Below are 21,337 nucleotides of genomic sequence, written 5' to 3'. Positions count from 1 at the left end.
TCAGATTTTAATTTAGACCGAAGCCATTCGTATTGCATTCCAACCATGTTGATGGTCACGCCACGCACATTGTGGCTGTTACAATGTGGCTATTGCATGGCCAAACCTGTGGCCAGAATTTAGAATGTAGCCTAACCACAATTTCAGACGCCGTTATTTTCATATTGCTTTCAGCCGAAACCTGTAGGAGCAGGATAACATATCTAAAGACCGACAAAAATAGGCGTGGGTGTCTACACAACGAATCTGTACCTGCCCTCGGACACACAGCTTTCCCCCCGCCCCATCCTGAAGGCCCTTCCCCAACAGTCTCCAGTCTATGCCGTATGCGCATGGGCGGAGAAGCGGCCTCTGTTATTATTGTAAGAATAATTTCACTTATGAAAATGGCGGCGAGTCAGGGAGGTGTGGGAGCCGTAACGGCTCTTCAAAGCCATCACTATTCGAACGGACCTCACTGGAACCCGGGCCTTCTACAGCATCAGCACCAGCTACACACTGCCCGGAGCTTGGACCGCGCTTTGGATGATGCCGTATGCTCGGGGATGTTGAATATTAGCGGCAGGAAATTGAGGGACTACCCTGGGCTCAACTACGATCTCACCGATACCACACAAGCAGGTGGGTCGCAAATGTAGAGTAGCCTACCGGCTGTTCCACTGACCCGGTTGGCACAGTTTTTGTTTGATGAATAAAAAAATGCAACGCGCACTGAATTGTGATTGAAGCCTATTGCGCAGAGTGTCATTTCCTTGTCGCGTAGGTCTATTTGCATGTGTCTCACAAAAGCGCTGTTGCTCCAGTAGTTCCACAGAAGAGGTGACATTTTATCTTATAGTTGCCATCCTTGTAGGTCGACTGCCGAACCTGATTAATTTTGCTACCAGAAGAAAAAAAAAATCATTTCGGGGTTCTTGAAATGTCTATTCGGCAATGCAGCGGCAGCCACTGCTTGTTTTGGTTCCGTGCTTTCAAATCACACTTCGCTAGTAGTAGCCTTCCTTATGCATGAATGAAGCGTTGGGGCGAGGGGAATTGGCTTACATTAACCCACATTTAGTAATTGAGCTGTTTTGAAGCACGATGTCAAAGACAGAATGGATATTAAGTCCACACCCTATATTAAATGTACATGGAAGGCAACTGAATGGAGGTTAATTCTTTCGCACGCTATTTTATAACTAGAAGTCGAGGACAAAAGATGTGCCATTTCCCTTGACTACAACGGGGCAGAGCGCAGATTCTCGCTCAGTAGATATATCGACTGGGCTGTTTAATTTTCTTACACGACCATGTGATTTTCATCTTGTGTCAGATTATTTAAATTTCATTGTCCGATTTAAAAAACGCAAAATCATCCAGTGAGGTTTGTTATGAGGACAAAGCAGAACGTTCGAATAGGGCTGTAGCCACACGGACTAAAACTGAGCAGGTGTTAGGCGTATATGGCATTTATTTTTCAAGTGTGCTCACATCCTAGTATTACGCTATCGCGGTCTTGGATAATTGGTGGCCTGTGCTTGTGCGTGCACCGTAGTGGTCCGTGTTGCGACAACTGGGTGCCATTTACTTATTGGTAGGCTACTAAGGAAGGTAGTAGCATACTCTGAATGCATATTCACATGGTGAATTCCAAACGAGTCCTTCAGTCGTTTGAATTACCACTGTTATAACTGTTGGACGTGGTATTTGCTGTTTTGCATTCAGATAGTCTCCAATTTAACATATCTTAAAAATGGACTAGGCCTACTTTTTGTGTATTCATCTTTGTCTTTTATATAAGCACGCTCTGTTGCCAAATAGTACTGAGCCAAATCTGAGGACATCTGTTTATACTAAACAACGGTCTGTGTAAGGTCCAGGGATGTCTCCTGTTAAAGCCTCATTGATGGACTTGGTGTCTGTGACCAGCTTGTGTTGGCAGTACAGGGGGCCAGTTGATCTGTAATGGACTTTTGGACAGAGAGAGGGAGAAGAGAGAAAGCGGACTGAATACTGTGTAACTAAAGTAAAAAAGGGTCTGCAGTCTGTATGCAATGTGTTCAATTTTTGGGTCAGAGAGGAAATGAGACATTTAAGTCACAGAACACTGACAGGCTAATACAGGAGGAAGTATGTGTCAGAGTAATACATCGAGAGATAGAGGAAGAATGAAATAGAGAGAGAGAGGCTGCTGAGTCAACAGGGGTCTTGTTATGAGTTTAAGAAAGAGTAGAGAGAGCACATAGGCACATTGTCAGTTGTTAGGGTAAAGTGTGTTTAGACACTAAGTAGACATGTGTGAATCTGCTTCATGATGCAATATCTAAAACTGCATTGTGCATTTTCAAAAAAGAAAGAGCTACTCTGTGTCGCTGAGAGAATAAAGCATAGGCTGTTTTTGTCTATCCATTGTCTGCATTTGTGATTGTGCATTTCAGTGCATTTAATTTTATGTGTAGGCTATATCTTGGGGATGCATATGAAATGCATGTTTAAGGTGCAAGACACAGAGAGAGAGAATGAGAGAGTGAGTGAGTGTGAGAGAGAAAGTTGTCCCTCTGACACAGTTGGCACACCCTTGTTGTGATGAGTAAGAGGTCAGTGTGGGTTAGATTACTGTTTGCCATACACAAACACATTTGGCTCGCTGAGCTCTAAACGATTCAGAGAGGAGATGTTATGCAGATGCTGCCAGTGCCTTTCAGACCTATCAGACAGCAGACATGGCAGGCTTTATTCTAGGTTAGTTGTTCAACCTTTAATCATCAAGAGCTTAATTTGAAGCGCAGAGAATAATCTCATAAACTGTCTGCTGGCGTCCTGTAAGTTGTAGCTTTAAGAAGTAAATGTATCATAAGGACAGGCAAGCTTTGGCATGGTGTTAAGGAAATTATTTAGTCTATCTCTCTTTGAGGTAGACAGGAGAATAACAAGTGGCTAATCATATGCATGTGTGTTGATGTGTTTCTGTTAGTTTGTTTATAATGAAGATGTTTTTTTTTCTTGTTAATGTCCTGTTGTGAAGCCCTGCAGTCTCCCCCAAAGCACTCTGGCTTACCTGCTGTATGCCCCCACCAACTTGGATGCATTGACTGCTACATACATAATGCACAGACTTCAGAGCTTACAGAAGCAGTGCATAATGGATTTTGCCTTCCAGTGTCAACTTTGCCTTCACCACAGCAGTGGGCATACGCCTATGCAGCTCGCTCGACAAGACGTAGCTTTTATGTAAAAAGTGGCGTTGCTGGGACATCTTAAAGCGATGGTTCGGAGTAATTTCACCCTAGGGTCCTTTGCACCATGACCCCGAGCCAAACACCCTCCCAGAACCTGTTTTTCCTTGGTCGAACCCTGGTCGAGTAGCGCTGTCAGAAATGAATGAGTTTCTGCAGGCGTAATGGAACCATCTTTTATCTCGTAAATTACCCCACTAATAATGCCCTGAATGGTACGAAACTTCTACAGTATGTTCTTTACTCATAAAACGAGGCATTGGAACATTTGTAGGTAGGCTACACCAGGAGTTTATTTAAATAACACTTGCCAGATAATAACACTATCTGCTACTATACCGCTGCATCAAAGTTACTTTCGTGATTTGGGAAAAGCCAGTAAAAGACTCGTCAAATAAAAACTCTTTGGGAGATTACTATGACAAGAACTGTTTATAGTTCTGGTGATAAGGAGGTGGTGATTTGATTGCCATCAAGTACTCTATGGGGAGAACCAAACCCCTCACTGGATTGAAAGCTTATTATTATCTGTGAGACTGAGCTTTGTCTGGAACCATATTGGATCCTTTGAAGAACTTTGTTGTGGGTACGCCACTACGTCAGGCTAAATTGGTACAGATTTTATCTACGTTCAGATGGTGTGCCCAACTCTGTTCTTTATTGCCCACACCACCACAGCTGTATCCAGTTTATGTGGCAGCATGTCAGAGAGCCAGCTTGATGTGGCACCAGATAAGAGCAGTGCAGAACCACGTGCAGGGGGGGATTGCTTACCATTTGGTTTTGGCTAAAAGTGCTGGATCAGGAGAAAAAGCTGCCCACGGTCCCATTCCATTTATACCAGATCAAAAGGGCCCTCCGCCCCACCAAATGATTCACCACACTCCCTGTTGTCTCATTTATACAGACAGTTTTCATAGTGACCGGTGGTTTAGTTCTCAATGCTCAGTGGTTCTCAGATTCTCTCAACTGATGGGAATTTCCACTGAATGAGGCGACATGTGCAGGGGTGTATCAGACAGTCAAAGGGTGTTATTTTGAAAGGGACCCATGTCTGGGTTGTGGGCTTGGTCTCTGCTGCTGTGGTTAGATACAGATGTGGAGCAGGTCTCTACTGACAGGATGGTAATTACTCCTAGGCTGACACCCTGGTCCCATCTGTGCCGTGTCACCTTTGATCTGCACCATGGCATTGTGGTCTTTGTAGTCCTGAATTTGCTTTCATGTTCTGCACAGTGCTCCCAGAGGACAGTTTGTGAGGTGAATGTTCTCAGCACATGCGAGAGATGCCATTTAGGCAAACCCCGCAGACTAGTCTTTTTAGTTGTTTTTTGGTTTGTTTCAAGCAATTACTTGCTTGAAAGTACTTTCTTGCTTTTTAATGTCACAATTTATTAAAAAAGATTACTGATTTATAGGACAGTTGCATGCGATCAATCCTTTCCTGCTCCTCCTTCTCCTCCTCTGCACAGCCTTGTTTTCTTTGGGATCCCGCTAAACAACAACATGAAAAGTGTCTGTGTCTGTTCTTGGCTGTCAGTCACATGCTTCTGTTGGGAATTTCCTGAAGAAAGCAACAACGATAGAAGTTTTTCAAAGGGCAGCACAGCAACACACTTTCCTTCACTTTTTTTTATCTTTGTCCTTTTTCATGTACGTATTTCTATTTTGTGCTGGGTCTACATATAACTTATAGGCTTGAGCTGTGAGCAAGGCTGAGTTAACATTCATTGATATCCCTAATTTGGTTTGCCCTCATAGTCGCTTCTTCAGGGCTCTAAGTAGAACAGCCATGTCCATGACAGGCAGTTAAATGTGTTTTATCCCGTATAAAACCACAAATCACATCCCTGCTCAAGATGCCCTTCTTTAGTCAGCCTTCTAAATGTGTTTCCTAAAACCCAGCAGATGGTGTTGAACGAACCTTCAGTGGACATTCTTTGCGATTATTTTTCTGCCAGGGACCACTTCCAGCCGGGCGTCTGAAGGCCACTTCCATCGTTGCTGGGTGTTGGCCTAACTGGTAAAGCATGATAATAATGTGACAAACTCAGAGGCTCTCTTCTCAGGGAGCCCTGAAGCCACAGGCTATGTCTTTGCTGCTCAGTTTTAGCTGTCTGTTCAGTGTCTGTACTCCGAATAACTCTGATCTACATACACAGTCCTATAGTTTAAATAGGAAACACTAACATAGTGGTTTGGATCGAGCCATAAAAAGCTACAGCCAATCAACACATTGTGTCAGAAGCAACGTGGGGTGGGATTTGACTGGCTTGCTGAGCATAAACATCATCAACCTTCAGTCATGGAGTCATGGATTCCATCTTTAAGGTTGCTCTGTCCACAAACGTTTACCAATCTCAGCACGCATGGTAACTAATTAGCCATGACATGTGGATCCCATGGACTGGAGAGGAATGACTTGAAGAGGGGGAAATACTGTGCATTTTGTAACAACAAAGAAATCTGATCCTAGAGCCAAGGAGTTTGTGTTTGTGTACAGTGAAAGAGTAGGCTGTGCAAGCCTGGACCTGCCCCTCTCTTAAGTGCACTTCTGTGGTAAAGTGAGTTGTACCTTATGAAACATCACCTGCTCTTAGAGACTGTTTACCCAGGACTCTTTGGAATGTAATTACAACTGAAAAGTGCTGTAATGATATTTGATAAATACTTGTTTTTATGATTCGCAGATGTGCTTTCCATCAGCCATCAAAAAAGTTTTTCTTTTTCACATTGTACAAAGTCTCTGTAATCAGTTAACAGTATCAGTCAGGTGTGAAGTTTTGTAGTATTTCCAATATACACTACACTACAGAGAAACAAATAGCACTCAATCTACCTGTTTAATTCTATAATTTGATAATTTGAGTGACTGATATTGCATGTTCCAGAACAGACATAAAAATCCCCTAGATTCTAACTCATATTCTAGCTAACAAGCACACCAAGGTAAACTGTGTAAAGCAGACGGAGAAATCAAACGTAGTTGATTATTCATTCCGTTCACCTGTGTTCATTTTGTTTCAGGCTGGTTCAATTCAGGTTCAGTTGTTCGTAGAATGGGCTGAAGAAATGTCCAATAAAATGCACTGCTGAGCCTTACTGTGCTGTCTATGGCACCAGGAAGGCCATCGAGGAGTGAGTCTAAGAGCCACTAATAAATCACAGCAGTACAGAATGAACCTGTTGTCGGTCGGGAAGTGGACCGGCTTCCTTCGGGTCGGATACCGCTGGTCTCACCGCTGACCTGCTGTAGGGTGAGGCTGTGTCAGGAGGACGGGGAGAGGGGTCCTTCAGGCGGGTGTGAGGGCCGGCAGCTGCATCTGGGCAAACACTCTCCACGGGTGTGACTTCCCAGGGCAGGATCCCGACAGCCAGCTGGGGTGGGGGCAGCTGTGTGTGTGTGTGTGTTTTATGTGTATTCTCTTCTGTGTGTATTATATTGTGTGCTTTTGTTTATTTCTTTGTGTTTGTGTGGATGGGTGTGTGTGTGTTTGGCACATGGTGAGTGGTGGAAGTGGGGAACAGGCCATTGTGTTGGGAGGAGAGGGAGCAGTGATGGATTAGCGTGAGGGCAGTTAGCATGTGAGGGGTCGCCCTGATAGCCGTTTAATGCCACAGGATTACACACCTACAGGGTGACACATCAGCACTAGTACGTCTAAGAGACTTATGCCGGCTTTGCATCTGCCTGACCTAAATGTGTATAATTGCTTTAGATCTTTATGACAGGTTGAGTCTTGTATATTGCTAGTGAGGTCATTGTACAGTATGTTTGTATATGTGGAGGGTGGTGGTGTAAACAGTGCTCTGTCTAAGTTCTCCATAAAGTTCAAGAAGAGTTCCTGTTAGAGAACAATCACAGATTTCACTCTTCATATGAGGCTTACTCTGTACCGCAGGGAGAAGAACTAGTGTGTATGAAAGAGAGCATGAGAGGGAGTGTGTGTCAGAAAGGGAGGAGGAGGAGGAGGAGATTTTCCATCCGATAAGCAGGTCTTTTAGATGAAGTGTGCATCCCCTTAAGGGATTGGCAGCTTTTTAGTCCATGTGTTCACATCAAACTCTTCCCTTAGGCAAAGAGAAGAGCAGCAGAGAAAGTGGCTACTTCCCAACAGTGAGTGTGATATGCCTGCCCATGTGTGTTTGCATTAGTGTGTGTGTGTGTGTGTGTGTGTGTGTGTGTGTGTGTACAGAATGTGGGTCATCTCATTTTCACTTCTATGCGAGTCTCTGTATTTGCCACAACGTTTGTTTGGGTTTGATGTTGGGGATTGGACACACACACACACTAACACACTAACACCTCCACAGTCCACACAGATACTGTAGTATTCACAGCTGTGCTGTTTAGGCTGTGGTCCGAGGGAGAGCGTTTTCCCATGGGAAAGCATGTCTGCTGTGAGAGGATACTGCGTGTCTGCACCGAGGCTGCTGAGCCAGCAGGCCCTGCGTACCTGTCCAAGCTGAGTGCCAGCGCTGCCATACTGGACAGGTCAGACCAGAGTGCCACAGCTGGTTTGGCTGCATGGGGTTGGAGACGGGTGAAAGGAACCTCCACAGGCAGGTTGGAGAAGAGTAAACACTCACACAAGAACAACAAGAAGAAGCTGAGGGCGAGAGATATTGGAGGAGAGAGGCCATGGGGGGGAGCACAGGGAGAGGTGGATGATGAGACTCACCAAGATTTTATAGGGACAGAAACCAGGCTAGAAAGAAGCGTGTGAGTAGGGATGCCATGAATATTGTCCTTTTCTTCAGATAGACAGACAGATGGAGAGATAAAAAAGAGCCAGCAAGCGAGAGAGAGAGAGAGGAAGAGAGGGGAAGAGATTGCCAGAGGGAGACCGCATGGAGGTTGACAACTGGGGCTGAGGCTCCTATGAACAGACATGCCGTTATATAACTGAGCCCGGAAGAAAAATGTAATAAAAAGTATTATTATAAAAGTCACAGTAAATGAGAACAACCATGTGAGAAAGAGAAATGGGATGACAGAGAGAAAGATATATATAGTGAGAGAGAGAGAGGAGGAGGAGGAGAGGCAATGAGAGAGAAAAATGGAGAAGAGGGAATGGACATTTGTAACGTCATGAAGTGCCTAAAATTCTTGAGATAGTTGTGTGAACACATTGTCTGGTGTTTCCGCACTTCTGTGTGTGTGTGTTTTCAGTTGACACGTTCACACAGGGCATTGTTAGCCACTGCTGGGCTTTGGGCCGAGTGGTCGACAACTGGACGCCTGCCAACAGACCCTCCGCCCCCCCACCCCCTGACAACCAGTGAAAACAAAAACGGTGTGTCGGCATAAACAATCTGGGCTTGTTTCACTCTCATCTACACACACTGACTCACACACACACACACACACACACGCGTCCTGTTTTATCCTGCTGGGACAGTAAATGATTATATTGTCAGTGGTCACCCTCTTTTAGAAGCCCTTGATCATGTTGTGCTTCACCCTTAGCTCCCACGCCTATGTACACAAACACACACACAGACACACGCACCCCTCCAATGCTCACCATTACACAGACTTTTACCATAAAAGGATCTGTATCCACTTTCCTCTCCTGGACTCTCCTTCCCATCTCTCTCTCTCTGTCTTTCTCTCTCTTTTCATGGCCTTCCTCAAATGCCTCTCCTATCATTCCCCATCATTACCTCTTGCTGTAATTCCACAATGCTGGGGGTAATTGTGGTAACCCATTGATACGAATCTGCACACAGTGTTCCTACAATGAAGGGCCCATTGTATGCCCCCATGTTGGTCTCATGTTTGTCTATATGTTTTCCCTTATGCTTTCTTATTTCTTTTCTTTTTGTTTCCTTTATTTCAGTTTTCTTTTCTTTTGTCCTCTTCTCTTCCGACTGCATTATCATCATCTGTCATGTTCTGCACTGAGGGCCCATTGACAGAACAGCCCTAATCCACATTTCTGCTCCTTGCCTTCCACAAGAGAACCGTTCAAGGTTCCCTCAGGTTCCTGTCGTGTTTAGACATGTCGTCTGCCGCCAGTGCCGAGAGTCCACCTCCAATAAAACTCGACCGTTTTTGTTTGTCTCGCTTCTTCGTTTCTCTTCTGCTTCTGGCTGTGAATTGAAGTCACCTGCTTTCCCTCCAGAGACATGCCAACTGGCTTTTAGATTCAGCCATTCAAATTAGATTTCCACCACATTCACAGAAAGGCATCTCTCATGACTGAGCATTTTATCCATCTGAGGTGAATGTCCCATTCACTTGTCAGAGGGAGGTTAATTACAAAAGCATGAGTTCAGCGTTAACGTGTGCTAATATGAGAACACTCCACTGCTAATGTGATGCGGTCTGGCCATGTTGGTTCTTGACTCAGTCTCTGCCAACGGCAAAGCCGTTAAAATCCATTGGGGTGTTCTTAAATTTCACGAGTTACTCAACTCCTAGCCCTCCAGGCCCAACGAGTGTTGTTTTTCTTCTTGTGACAACCTGACAGTTTGATGTCTGTGGCACCTCATTGTGTCGACAGTGGTGATTCAGTGAAGTTGTTGTAGAGTAACAAGAATGTGATTTAAAATCTTCACATCTCTATCACACTCCTGTCTAAAATCAATCTGATAGGTACTCCATTTCACACCTCACTAGTGCTCTTCTGAGTGTGTGTGTTTATGCTTGAATGGATACTTTGAGAGGTTGGAGGTGATGAAGAAGGAGGGCATCAGATTGATTGGCAGGTGGCACCACTTCCTGTCTCTGAAATGTAAACCTGTCAGCTGTTTGAAAGGAGCTTTCAAGCTTCATTGTGGTCCACTGGCACGTCCGTGTCAAAGCCGTGTCATTCATGACTATCACTGTATGATATCACACCACCTCTCATCATCAGAGGCTGAAAAAAAGAGACTAGTAGAGATCGATGCCCCAGCGCCTAGGCGTCGACAAAGCCAGCGGTTGCTGTGGAGGAATTCCGTCTGCGTTTGATCTTGGGACGTGCGGTGAATCTGCCAGAGCATGCAGGTGTTTAATTGGGCCTCGTCTCAAGACCCTCTCTCTCCTTACACACCTCAGGGGACGCTGGTGTGTGTGTGTGGGGGGGAGGGGTAGACTGACATTAAGCCTTCTTCAGAAGGCGTGTGTGTGTGTGTTACAGTGTATGTGGGAGGGGGAGTATTGGTGTGTGTGTGTGTGTGTCAGTGTATGTGGGAGGGGATGTTGAGGGAGGTATATGGCATTGGAAGAGAGATGTGCAAAAGAAAGAGAAATGTGCCGTGGTGATGGAGCGTGGGAGTGTCTTTACAGGAGAGGAGGATTGTGAAAGAGACATCTGAAGGAGGAAGATTGTATGCCTTCTTTGTTGCTGTTGTGTGTGTGTGTGTGTGTGTATGCATGTGTACGTGTGCATGTGCCTGTGTGTGTTTTGAGGAGGGATTGGCCTAATTTTGGGATGTAAAAAGGGGCTGGAAATGCCTCAGGATGCATTCTGAATGGGTAGATAAAAGGCTATTTTTTTTACGAACATAGGCCTACGTACTCATATACATGCGTATCTATCTCAGTGTTTCTTGAGATGCACACGTGTGAGTGTGTGTGCATGCATGCATGTGTGTGTGTGTAGGAAATGCTTTCATAACACGTAATCCATCTTAATCTAACCCAAAAGATATTAGACAATAGAGCACATCATTTCCTGCTGCACACAACTGCATGTGGAAAAGCACTCAGGCTGGGTTAGAGGAGGACTGCAGTGCTAAGTGATGACGGTGGTCAACCATTAGCTCCTTTATCCAGATCAGCCACATAGACGGTCATTCAATTCACAGAAAAAAACCTGATTAGCTATATTGGGACACTCACAGAGGTAGACCTCTGTTATTTATTTCGACTCCTGTGACTCCTAGGCTAAATCTAATTAGGGAAGCTCGAGGTGTGTGTGTGTGTGTGTATTCACGTGCGTGTGTGTGTGTGTGTGTGTGTGTGTGTGTGTATGACTGTGTTGCTTGCGTGCACACTGATGTCTTTGTTGGGTGGCCACACCAAATGTGGCGATGCCTAGTGAATGCTGTGGAGGTGGGCAGAGGTGCTCCAGCTCAGAGCGTAATGGCTCTTCCATGAGCTCCTCAGAGCAGATAGAGTGCGTCCAGCCCACTCACCGTTTGGGTGATACTGAGCCCGACAGGCAGAGGTCATTGGCTGCCTTTTAAAATGTAATGGGTTCTGAGCTGCGTAGCCATTTGGAAATGTCACCCAAAGAGGAGCTGGCTCTGTGAGAGGGATGTAGTCCAGATGGGGCCTTGATCCTGATGGGATTACCAGAGCCTTCCCATCAGCTGGCATTGAGGTGGTTTTCCAGTCACCACTGGGATAGAATTTACCAAATGAGGGAAAATTTCAATAAGCTACTAAACTGAAAATCTTTTTTGTACAGAAAGTTGGTGATGAGAAGGGTGGCATTTATGTATATCGGTGCTCTTTAGAATCGTACACATGGTGGCTCGATGCAGATTAATCACAGTATAGCATTTATGAAAGCTTCAATCAGAGTAGAAAGATGCTTCATCTTAGACAGAAGTGTCTCCCCATGGCAACACTCTCTGTAGCTCCTTTTGGCTTTTGAAGTGCTGCTAAAAAAAGTAATGTATGCATCCATTTATCTTTCATAAGAAAAAAATCTCAGGAAGCCTCAAAACAAAATCAAACCTGTGAGGACATTTTTGTCTTTTACCATCAAACAGTATTACCGGTATGTACTATGAGCCACAGCATTAGGTGTTACTGTTGAAGATTATTGTTCATGGGTTGATGCTGGATGGAAATGCTAACTGTGGCATTTGATTGGGGGCACAGTAACTCAGCAGCTGGGCTACAGAAAATCCTCCAATTATGAGTTAAAAATAACCCAACTAAGGACCCAACAGCATCCATCCAACATTTTTTGTAACTGTTGCTTTTGGGATGATTGATTTATCTAACTGTTGCTATTGGGCTTACCTGAGTCTCTGTGCTGAACTAACAGATTTATGTTGCTGTCAGGATAACTGATGCAGTCATCTAAAACTGTTGGTGTTGTAATAGCTGCTCTGTTGGTGTTGGGATACCTGATCTGTTGGTGTTGGGCTAGCAGCTTTGAGTAGCTCTTGCTGTTTTTCGGATTTAGTCGTCTAATTGTTGGTGTTGCTGCTGGTGTGCGTATGCTGGGTGAGAGGCTGTCTGCACGCTTGGTGTGTCTGTAGTTAAACTGTCATCTGCGGGGGTCAGCGAGGGGGCCTGTGAGCTCCAGCCGACAGACACGGAGCCTGCTGTCACCCCTCCACCGTCACAGATGGCACATGGGCAGGGGCTCGCCAGAGACACACAGAGAGGGAGAGCGGTTTGGACAGCTTCACAAAAGTACCTCTCTTTTCTTCCCTCTCTCCTGTCTCTCTTTTCTTCCCTCTCTCCTGTCTCTCTCCTGTCTTTTTTTTTCTCCTCTCTTCTGTTCCATTCTCTGCTCTCCACGTCTCTCTCTCTGTTGTGTGGACCTGTGGAGGTGCAGTGGAGGGGGAGTGAGGCAGACTTGGGGAGAGGTGAGGCTCTTTGTGAAGCTCAGTTGGGGGGGCTCTGGGTTTTAGAGGTTCATCAGTTCCAGAGTGAGGGAGAGATGGGTATGCAGAGGCTGGAGTAGTAGAAGTGTGTGTGTGTTTGTGTAGGTGTGTGTGTGTGTGTGTGTGTGTGTGTGTGTGTGTGTGTGTGTGTGTGTGTGTGTTTGTCTGTGTCTGTGTGTGTGTGTGTGTGTGTGTGTGTGTTTGTCTGTGTCTCTGTGTGTGTGTGTGTGTGTGTGTGTGTGTGTGTAGAGAGAGACTGTATGGAAAAACTAGAGAATGCGTTTTTATTTGCCATTCAAATGTGAAATGTAAATGCCTAAAAAAACTCCAGGTTGAACTGTTCAGGATCTAGGCTACCTCCCTCTCGCCGAGGCCACATCGTCATTATGTTTAGAGGAGACAAGCAGAATGTTCTGCCCAGATAAAGCCGCTTAGGTAACCTTGGTAACATTTATTTTGTTTTTCAGTGTGGCATGTTCAGACTGGCCCTGTCCACATTCTCTCTCAGTGCTTATCTCTGTGGTGTGTTTTCGGGTGTGTTTGTGTTTTTGTGTTTGCGTTGGCACCAGAGGCGGCTTTCACTGAGGATGAGGAAGAAAGAAGTGCAGTCTGATATGAGGTCAACAAATAAACACATGAGGAAATGTAACAGGGCCTCACAGCTTGGGTAGGGATCCTGAGATCGGCACCGTGTGTGTGTGTGTGTGTGTGTGTGTGTGTGTGTGCGTGCGCATGCGTGCGTGCGTGTGTGTGTGTGTGTGTGCGCGCGCGTGCGTGCGTGCGTGTGTGTGTATAGAAATAAGAGAAGACTGGGCAAAGGGGCAGAAGGAGGAAGAGAGAGTAGGTCAAAGGGCTAAGAGGAATAAAGTAGACAGAGGGGAAGTGAGCAAGAGAGCAATAAGGGATAATATGACTTGTCGGGGAAAATGTACTTCTACCTTGGCCCTGATTTGCTGTTGTCTGTCATGGTTTCATGTCTATAAAACATTCTGAAGGTGCATTATGAGATACAGAGATAGATCGAGAGTTAGAGAGACAGAGAGAGAGTGTGTGTGTGTGTGTGTGAGAGAGAGAGAGAGAGAGAGAGAGAGAGCAGCAGATCTGGTGGGTATTTCTGGGAGATGGAGAGATCCCTGCATATCCATAATGTGCCATCATCCATCTGTCTGCAGTGGAGCTTCTGTGGGGGATGGGGATGTGAGAGTGCACAGGGGGGGGGGTGTTGGGGCATGAAGGGTGTGTGTGTGTGGGGGAGGGGGGGGGGGGGTGTTGGGGCATGAAAGGTGTGTGTGTGTGTGGGGGGGGGGGGGCTGATGGCATGGTCAAGCCAAGTTTTCTCTCCCATCTCTCTCTATATCTCTCTCTCTCTCTCTATGTCTGTCTCTTACTCTCTTTCTGTCTGTCTCAGCCTTTCATCTGGCTCTGATCTCTCTCTTACACACACTTGCTCCCCCTCTCTCTCCTGCTCGCTCTCTCTCCTCCTCTTCCCCTCCTTCTTCTCTCTCTCTCTCGCTCTCTCTCCTCCTCCTCTCTCTCGCTCTCTCTCTCGCTCTCTCTCCTCCTCCTCTTCCCCTTCTTCTCTCTCTCTCTCGCTCTCTCCTGCTCGCTCTCTCTCCTCATCCTCTTCCCCTCCTTCTCTCTCTCTCCTGCTCGCTCTCTCTCCTTCTCCTCTTCCCCTCCTCCTTCTCTCTCTCTCTGTCTGGAGCTCTGAAGTCACAGCTATGGGAACAAAGGGTCGTTAACATTGAAGCTGACAGGCTGGATTGACTAGTGTGTGTCCGTGTGTGTGTGTGTGTGTGTAAGAGAGAGAAAGAGAGAGAGAGGGAGAGAAAGAGATTATTATGTTATCATTAAGTTATATATTACATAATACAGTATTATATTAATGTTAACACAAAATGTTGGAGGAAAAGACACCTCCATGTTTTGGTATTATGGAACAATTTTAATTTGCTCTTCGCTGCTGAGATGGGCAATAAATCTGTTCCTTCCCCAGGCACTCAACACATCACAGGGGGTCTGCACAAGTGTGTGTGTGTGTGTGTGCGTGTGTGTGTGTGTGCGTGTGCCCATGTACATCTAGTGTCTGTGTGCATCCAGATGTTTATGTGTGTTTCAGTCTAGCCTTCTAGGTTTGTGTGCATGTGTGTGTGTGTGTGTGTGTTTGGGTTTGGGTACTGGTAGGCTTCATCTGTGGCTGTCTGGCAGAAACAGATAAAGACAGCATTCAATACGAGAGAGAGATGGAGAGAAAGAGAGGGAGGAAGGGAGACACAGAGGGTGTGGTGGACAGTGTGTCTGTGTGTCTTTGCTGCTCCTTGTTGATGCTCAGGATTAATGTATGTGGTGTGTGATGAATGGGCCTGTGTCAGGATTCTGTGCGATAATGACTGCAATTTACTCTTTACAAGGCCATTGACTGACAAACTGTTTACACACACATTCTCACACACATACACAAACACACACACACACACACACACACACACACACACACACACACACACACCCCTTACCAGCATGTACACGACATGAAGAGTGCCCATGTCTCATCCCCTCCATTTGCTATACTCTCAAGGGTCTTCTGCATGGCGTCTATCCTATTAGGCCTAATCTGCATATGTTGTGAGGGTGTAATCTCTTGTAATCATATGTAATGGTATATAGGCTAGGTGCTATGCATACCACTGATCCTGTTAATGAGTGTGAACGCGAGACTGTGGATCCTCTTTGGAGGGGGTGGCAAAGGGTAATAGAAAATGCAGAATTTTATATCAATCTAACTCACAGCAGTAGGTTTGTATCTTTGTGTGTGTGTGTGTGTGTGTGTTTCAGGGGATTATTGGAGGGTAATGGAAACATTCAGGTTTTTATCGGAATCAGACACACAGCAGTGTGTGTGTGTGTGCGCGTGTGTGATATGTGTAATTACTCTGTCATTCTGTGATTATCTATTACTGGCCCCTCAGCTGCTCAGGCCCCCAATAGTCCAATTAAATCAGGCACCCAGAGGGGCACCTTACTAGGTTTGAGTTTAGGACCATGTGTTCAAGGGAGTGCTTTCATGCCTGTCTAGCAGTGTCAGTGTGTGCGTGCATGCGTGCGTGTGTGTGTGTATCTGTGTGTGTATGTGTGTGAGTGAGCTCTTGCGTGCGTGCATGCGTGCGTGGGTGGTGTGGGGGTGTAGGTTTGAGTGTCTGAAAGGCAAAAGTACAGGGACTAGGAGATTAGATTGCATGTGCTTGTACAACAGGTGATGCACTCATTAGATTTTAGTAGAACTATTTGTCTGTTGGGATAGTTTTATTAAAAGAGCATTCCTCAATTCTTCACAAGAGGTTGGCATATTTCTCTAAATTACACCATTCAATTCCAAAATGAGGGGATAGAATATTGGGGATTACCTATATTGCAGTGTTTTGTAAACGTGTTTGAAGATTATGTTCAGCACAGTAAACATTTAGTCTTTACTGTGTAAGATGAAACCACATACAATGCTCCTTTACTGTATGACCATCATGACTTCACTGAGAGGAGATGACGAGTTTGGTTCCAAAACGCTATATCTCCGTTTTTAAAAACATTAAAATGTCAGGCTATTTAATTGTGTATTTCAGGTAATATCAATCAACTTGCAGTTGTGTTGTTATAATGGAGTAAAGATAAATCAAATAACAATACCCAATTACAGTTCTACTGAAATTACTTGGAAAATAAAATGGTGGATATAGCGTTTTGGAACCAAACTCTTATAGACCTACTTCTATATAATCAGGTTAGATATTTAATGAACTATATGTTCAAGTGGAGTTGAGTAGTTTGTCCATCAGGACGCCAACTTAGAAATAGGAGGGCTTCAGTGATGAAGGGATTAAATGCTGGAGAGTATGTACGTGCCTCCACACGCAGCCTGGGCCAGCTGAGCTTCCTCCCCTGCTCTAGCTGAGCTCTGACAGGCTGGACAGCGGCTCGCATTAGTATTGCTCACGCTGATGCACATCCACACATCCACAGTCTGGTCTGGTCATTCATTCATGTACATGTTTGGGCATTGCACACACACACACACACACACACACACATGTGTGCACGCCTATCTACATTCAAAGCCTTATACATAAGTGCCCTGTAACCTTCCTGGGACTGAAGTATGAACCTGAATAACCAAAGAGTATTGATGGCAGTGATAACAACACCTTTATCATGAGATGATTGCCTAGAGTGGTCATTTTATGGACACGATGGGGGCAGGATTGAGGCGGACTCACTCAATCATGGTGTCGCCACGCTTGGCTTGGCCCGGTGTGTGTCCTTCAACCCTAATGAGTCCCCCGCTCAAGGTCACCGCAGTCTGGCCACTGGGGGTCCCCTGAGATCCACCGCCACTTTCAGCTCAACGGGCCCAGCCATGCATCACGCATGCAAAACACGGAGGCAGCCACGCACACACTCACACACACACACACACACACACACACACACACACGCATGCATGCGTGAACACTGACAGACGTACTGACACACTCATGCATATGCACCAACACATAAATGTATGTGGATGTGAACATAACCAGGAGCACGCACACACACACACACACACACACACACAAAATACGTGAATAGCACTGTATTCATGTACAGTATCCATGGTCTCATCACACACACTACCACTACACTCAGTGATAGTGTGAGAAAGACCTGAGAGAATAGCCGGGGGTGTGTGGGGGTGGGCTGGGTGGAGGTGAGGTTCATGAAGGGAAGGCAGGTTGTGTGTGTGTGCGTGTGTGTGTGTGTGTGCTTCATGTCCCTGACCCGGATGAGGGGCCTCTCTAGTTTCCCGTTGGGCTAATGGAGCTACTCAAGCATCTGCCATTTACAGCTCCGTCCCAGGGGTGGGTGTGTGTGAGTGGGTGTGTAGGTCTGTATGGGGGTGTGTGTGTGTGTGAGTGGATGGAGGGGTTCTGGTGTGTGTGATTTGACATGGTATTGTGTGACACGCCCCATCTAAATTGAGTGACCTCACAGTGGGGCTTGCTAGTCTCAGAGGGCTGTGTGTGTGTGTGTGTGTGTATGTGTGTGTGTGTGTGTGTGTGTGTGTGTGTGTGTTCACCAATATGTGTCTGTCTGTATATATGAGCTTGCATTGGTTCCTGGAACCCTTCTGCTGAGCAGCTGACAGCAGGGACAAAACAAAGGAGAAAGAGAGAAAAACATGCCCCCCAACATCACAGTGGAGCTCCATTATCTAAACAATACCATGCTTCACTGTGTAGCAAATCTTACTGAGTTGGAATCACAATCACAAGCACATACAGTATATAGATGTATGAAGCCACTATGGTTGTCTAAAAGCAAGTAGGTAACTGATTTCAGCCTCACCACTGTGATGGTCATTGTTCTGTAATGCCCATGTAATACTTTGGTGGTAACTGGAGCTGAACACATATGAAATCACAGCACACTCATTGAGGCTGAGAGGTTTTTGTTCGCTTGGCTGCCACAGACACACAGCATTGAGAGATCATTCAGCAGAGCTGTCTGGAGATGTTTGGTCAGATCTTTTCCAACAGGCAAACTAGAACCAAATGACGTGAGACTGGGCCTGTTCCCTCATACTGTATAAAAATGTTAGTGTGTTATGAGACAGATTGTTATTTGAGATACTACACAGGCCAATGTCACCCAGTCTATAAACAATCTCCATACATATAGCCCATATTGATTTTGTAACAATGACCCAACAATGTTGATTGCCTCGATCACGCTATACTTATACAATAAGCAGACTACTGTTACGCAATAGTTAAACGTCAATTATATAAGAAGCTGTCTTCCTCCGTGTACACATCAGTGACTGATGTCGGATGACTGCCCTTGGGGAGGGAAGAACACTGCTCACTTTGTGAAAGTTTGCTCATTTTGTGACAGTGGAGACTGTAGCACTGTAACAGCAACTGCCATATATATATATATAACTGCAAACAAATGTCATGTTTTAATTATGTAAATAGAATTATCATTTGATCACAAGATTCTCACAACTGATATGACAATTAGTAGGAAACAAGATTCTGCTGTAGATATCACATCTGATCAAAATGGCTTCCATCCAAGCATATGGTTCACTTCCAGTAACACTGTTGTTGAAATGTTGCATATAACGTAGGCCTACCTACATTCACTCAGTCATGGCATCTGTGCATTTCTATTAACAGAATAGACCTCCTGTGCATCAAAACAGAAACGGAAACAAATGATGACAAGTAAGCCAACCAGTGAGACAAAAAGAAAGTGAACTAGTGGTAAAGTGAGTTAGTGAACAAGCCAGACTCACTGTGCAACAGTGAGTCAGTAGGACAGTTGGCCAACAGGCCAGACAGACTGTCCGGAATCCTGTGATAAGAGCCAGCCAGCGGACCAGTACAACAGCCCAGTTTCCAGGGAACCCTTGAGGCCGTTGGACAGTAAGTCACAGGTACAGACTAACCGACAGTAGAGAGAAACAGCCTCATCCTCTCGAGCTCATGCCCAGCTGCTGTGTGGACATATGCTGATTGCTTTCTGATCAAACATGCAGTAGCTTCATAGTGGTTCCCTTTATGAATGGGGTGGTGTGGCCGTTTCCCCCCCCCCTACTTTTGAATATTTCAACAGCTGTGTTGATAATGTCATCATGCTTTTTGACTCCAGCCTACTTTTCAGAGGGAGAAGTATTCCATTCTCGCTGCAGCCCAAAAAGAGGAAGTGAGTTATCCTTTCAGGGTGCCACATTTGGATTGGTGGAAAATCCCCTTTGGCCTATTTCAGGACTTCAGTGTTATCACTTTAATTTTGCCCTCTCTCTCCCTCTCTCTCTCTCTCTCTGGAGTGAATATAGGCCAGTGTGGTTGCATCTGAGACGGTGGCGTCTCTAAGCTCTCAGTGGGAGCCATGCTGCTGAGCTGACCTGTCTAGATGGTATTTCCTCTGAATATTTCATTCCTGGGTGCTGCTCCCTGCCTGTCTGCCTGCCCACATGGCTGGCTAGCTTGGCAGGCTGCTACTGTGGAGTGCATCACGCTGGAGCTCTTAGTTATCCCGCCTCAGTGTTTGCGTGCTGATCAATCCTCAGCTTCGAGGAAGAGATACCAGCCTAGAGCTAGGCTGTGTTTTGCTCTCTCTGTGTGTCTCTGTGTGTGTGAAAGAGCGTGTGTGTGTGTGTGTGTGTGTGTCTGTAGTCAGGATCCTGGTGAAGAAGAGATCAGTGCTTCCCTGCTGAGAAAGACGCACACACACACAGACTCTCACACACACACACACACACACACACACACACACTCACACACATAAAAGCACAGTCTACAGTCTCTGCTTCTCTCCCAGACTTTGTCAGTGAGTTTATTCCTACTCTTGTGCAGGGCTTGCCTTACAGAATCTCATTAGTTATACTACCACGGATTCTATTACAGTGTTTCCCCCAAAGCAGACTCGATAAAAGCCATTAATTGTTATTTCTGTCTGCATACTTATCATTATGGGGGTTTAGAGGACTTTTTGCTTACATGTGTCTCCTATTGTTACACTTGCCTCATTCTATAAGCTCCCTCTCCTCCTCTCTCTCATCTTCTCCTCTCTCTCATTTATCTACATTAACCACGACAGACTATAACCAAGCCTTGCTCTTCCCATCTCGTCCCCCACCCTCTCTCTCTCTCGCTCAATTTGTCTATCCATCTCTGTCCATCCATCTCCCACCTTCCTTCAATCTCTTTCTTCCCCCCTCTCTTGCTTCACTCCTCTCCAATTCTGTTCCCGTGTCACATACGATGTTCAAGCCTCTGTCTGTGTACTTGCTTGCCAGCTGCTGCAGCATGTAGGCTAGCATGAGTGGGTGTTGAATTAGCTATGGCTGTAGTGATTGGGCAGGCATGCCTGTCAGTCTGTATTTTAGTGTTGGTTCGAAGCTATGTATTTTATGTGGATTTAGTTTATGTTAGCATATATATATTTTAACCAGTGTAAACAGGCTACGTGCCATGCACATCATACCCTGATGACTGCTAGCCTGTGGGCAGGATTGGGAGGCTCATCCCCCCCTGACTCTCCGCACCTGTCCACCTGCATTAAGGCCCCCTTTCATCTGTAGTCCACTCTGGGTTTCTGGTGTGTTTGGGGCCTGATTCTGTGGCTTTGGCCATAAGGCCAGTGTGGCGGTGGGTAGTTTAGTTTGTTTTTAAATCTATTTTTGGTGGTTTATTAGATAAATGCCCATGTAAATTGCATTGTCCTTCCTGTGAGTCATGTGTTCTGAGATAGTTTTGACTGATTTGGAGGTGTGACACTTTTGTGCAAGTGTGTGTGTGTGTGTGCGTGTGTGTGTGCAAGCGTGCGTGCGTGCGTGCGTGTGTGTGTGCAAGCGTGCGTGCGTGCGTGTGTGTGTGTGCAAGCATGCGTGCATGCGTGTGTGTGTGTGTGTGTGTGTGTGTGTGTGTGTGTGTAATTTAAATAGCATGTGTCTGTGAAGAAGAAGATTACTGCACCTCCCTCTGGCTGTATGTGTTCTTTTGGAGGTCAAAAGAAAA

The 21,337-nt window shown here is 45.7% G+C and overlaps 1 protein-coding gene across 5 annotated transcripts in view; it reads left to right on the top strand.

Annotated features, from left to right (window-relative positions):
- Positions 1-327: 327 nt before the first annotated feature.
- lrch2 (leucine-rich repeats and calponin homology (CH) domain containing 2) overlaps positions 328-21,337 on the top strand; it is a 94,682-nt gene continuing 73,672 nt past the window's right edge. For all 5 annotated transcript variants that reach the window (XM_042091950.1, XM_042091949.1, XM_042091948.1 and 2 more), the window contains exon 1: positions 328-621. In XM_042091950.1, the coding sequence (XP_041947884.1) occupies positions 333-621 (289 nt within the window). In that variant the 5' untranslated portion in view covers positions 328-332. The remainder of the gene's footprint in view (positions 622-21,337) is intronic.

This window comes from Alosa sapidissima, chromosome 5, assembly GCF_018492685.1.
Source record: "Alosa sapidissima isolate fAloSap1 chromosome 5, fAloSap1.pri, whole genome shotgun sequence".
Lineage (NCBI taxonomy): Eukaryota > Metazoa > Chordata > Actinopteri > Clupeiformes > Clupeidae > Alosa > Alosa sapidissima.
Note: the sequence above shows the minus strand (reverse complement) of the source record. Positions and strands in the feature narration are given on the sequence as shown.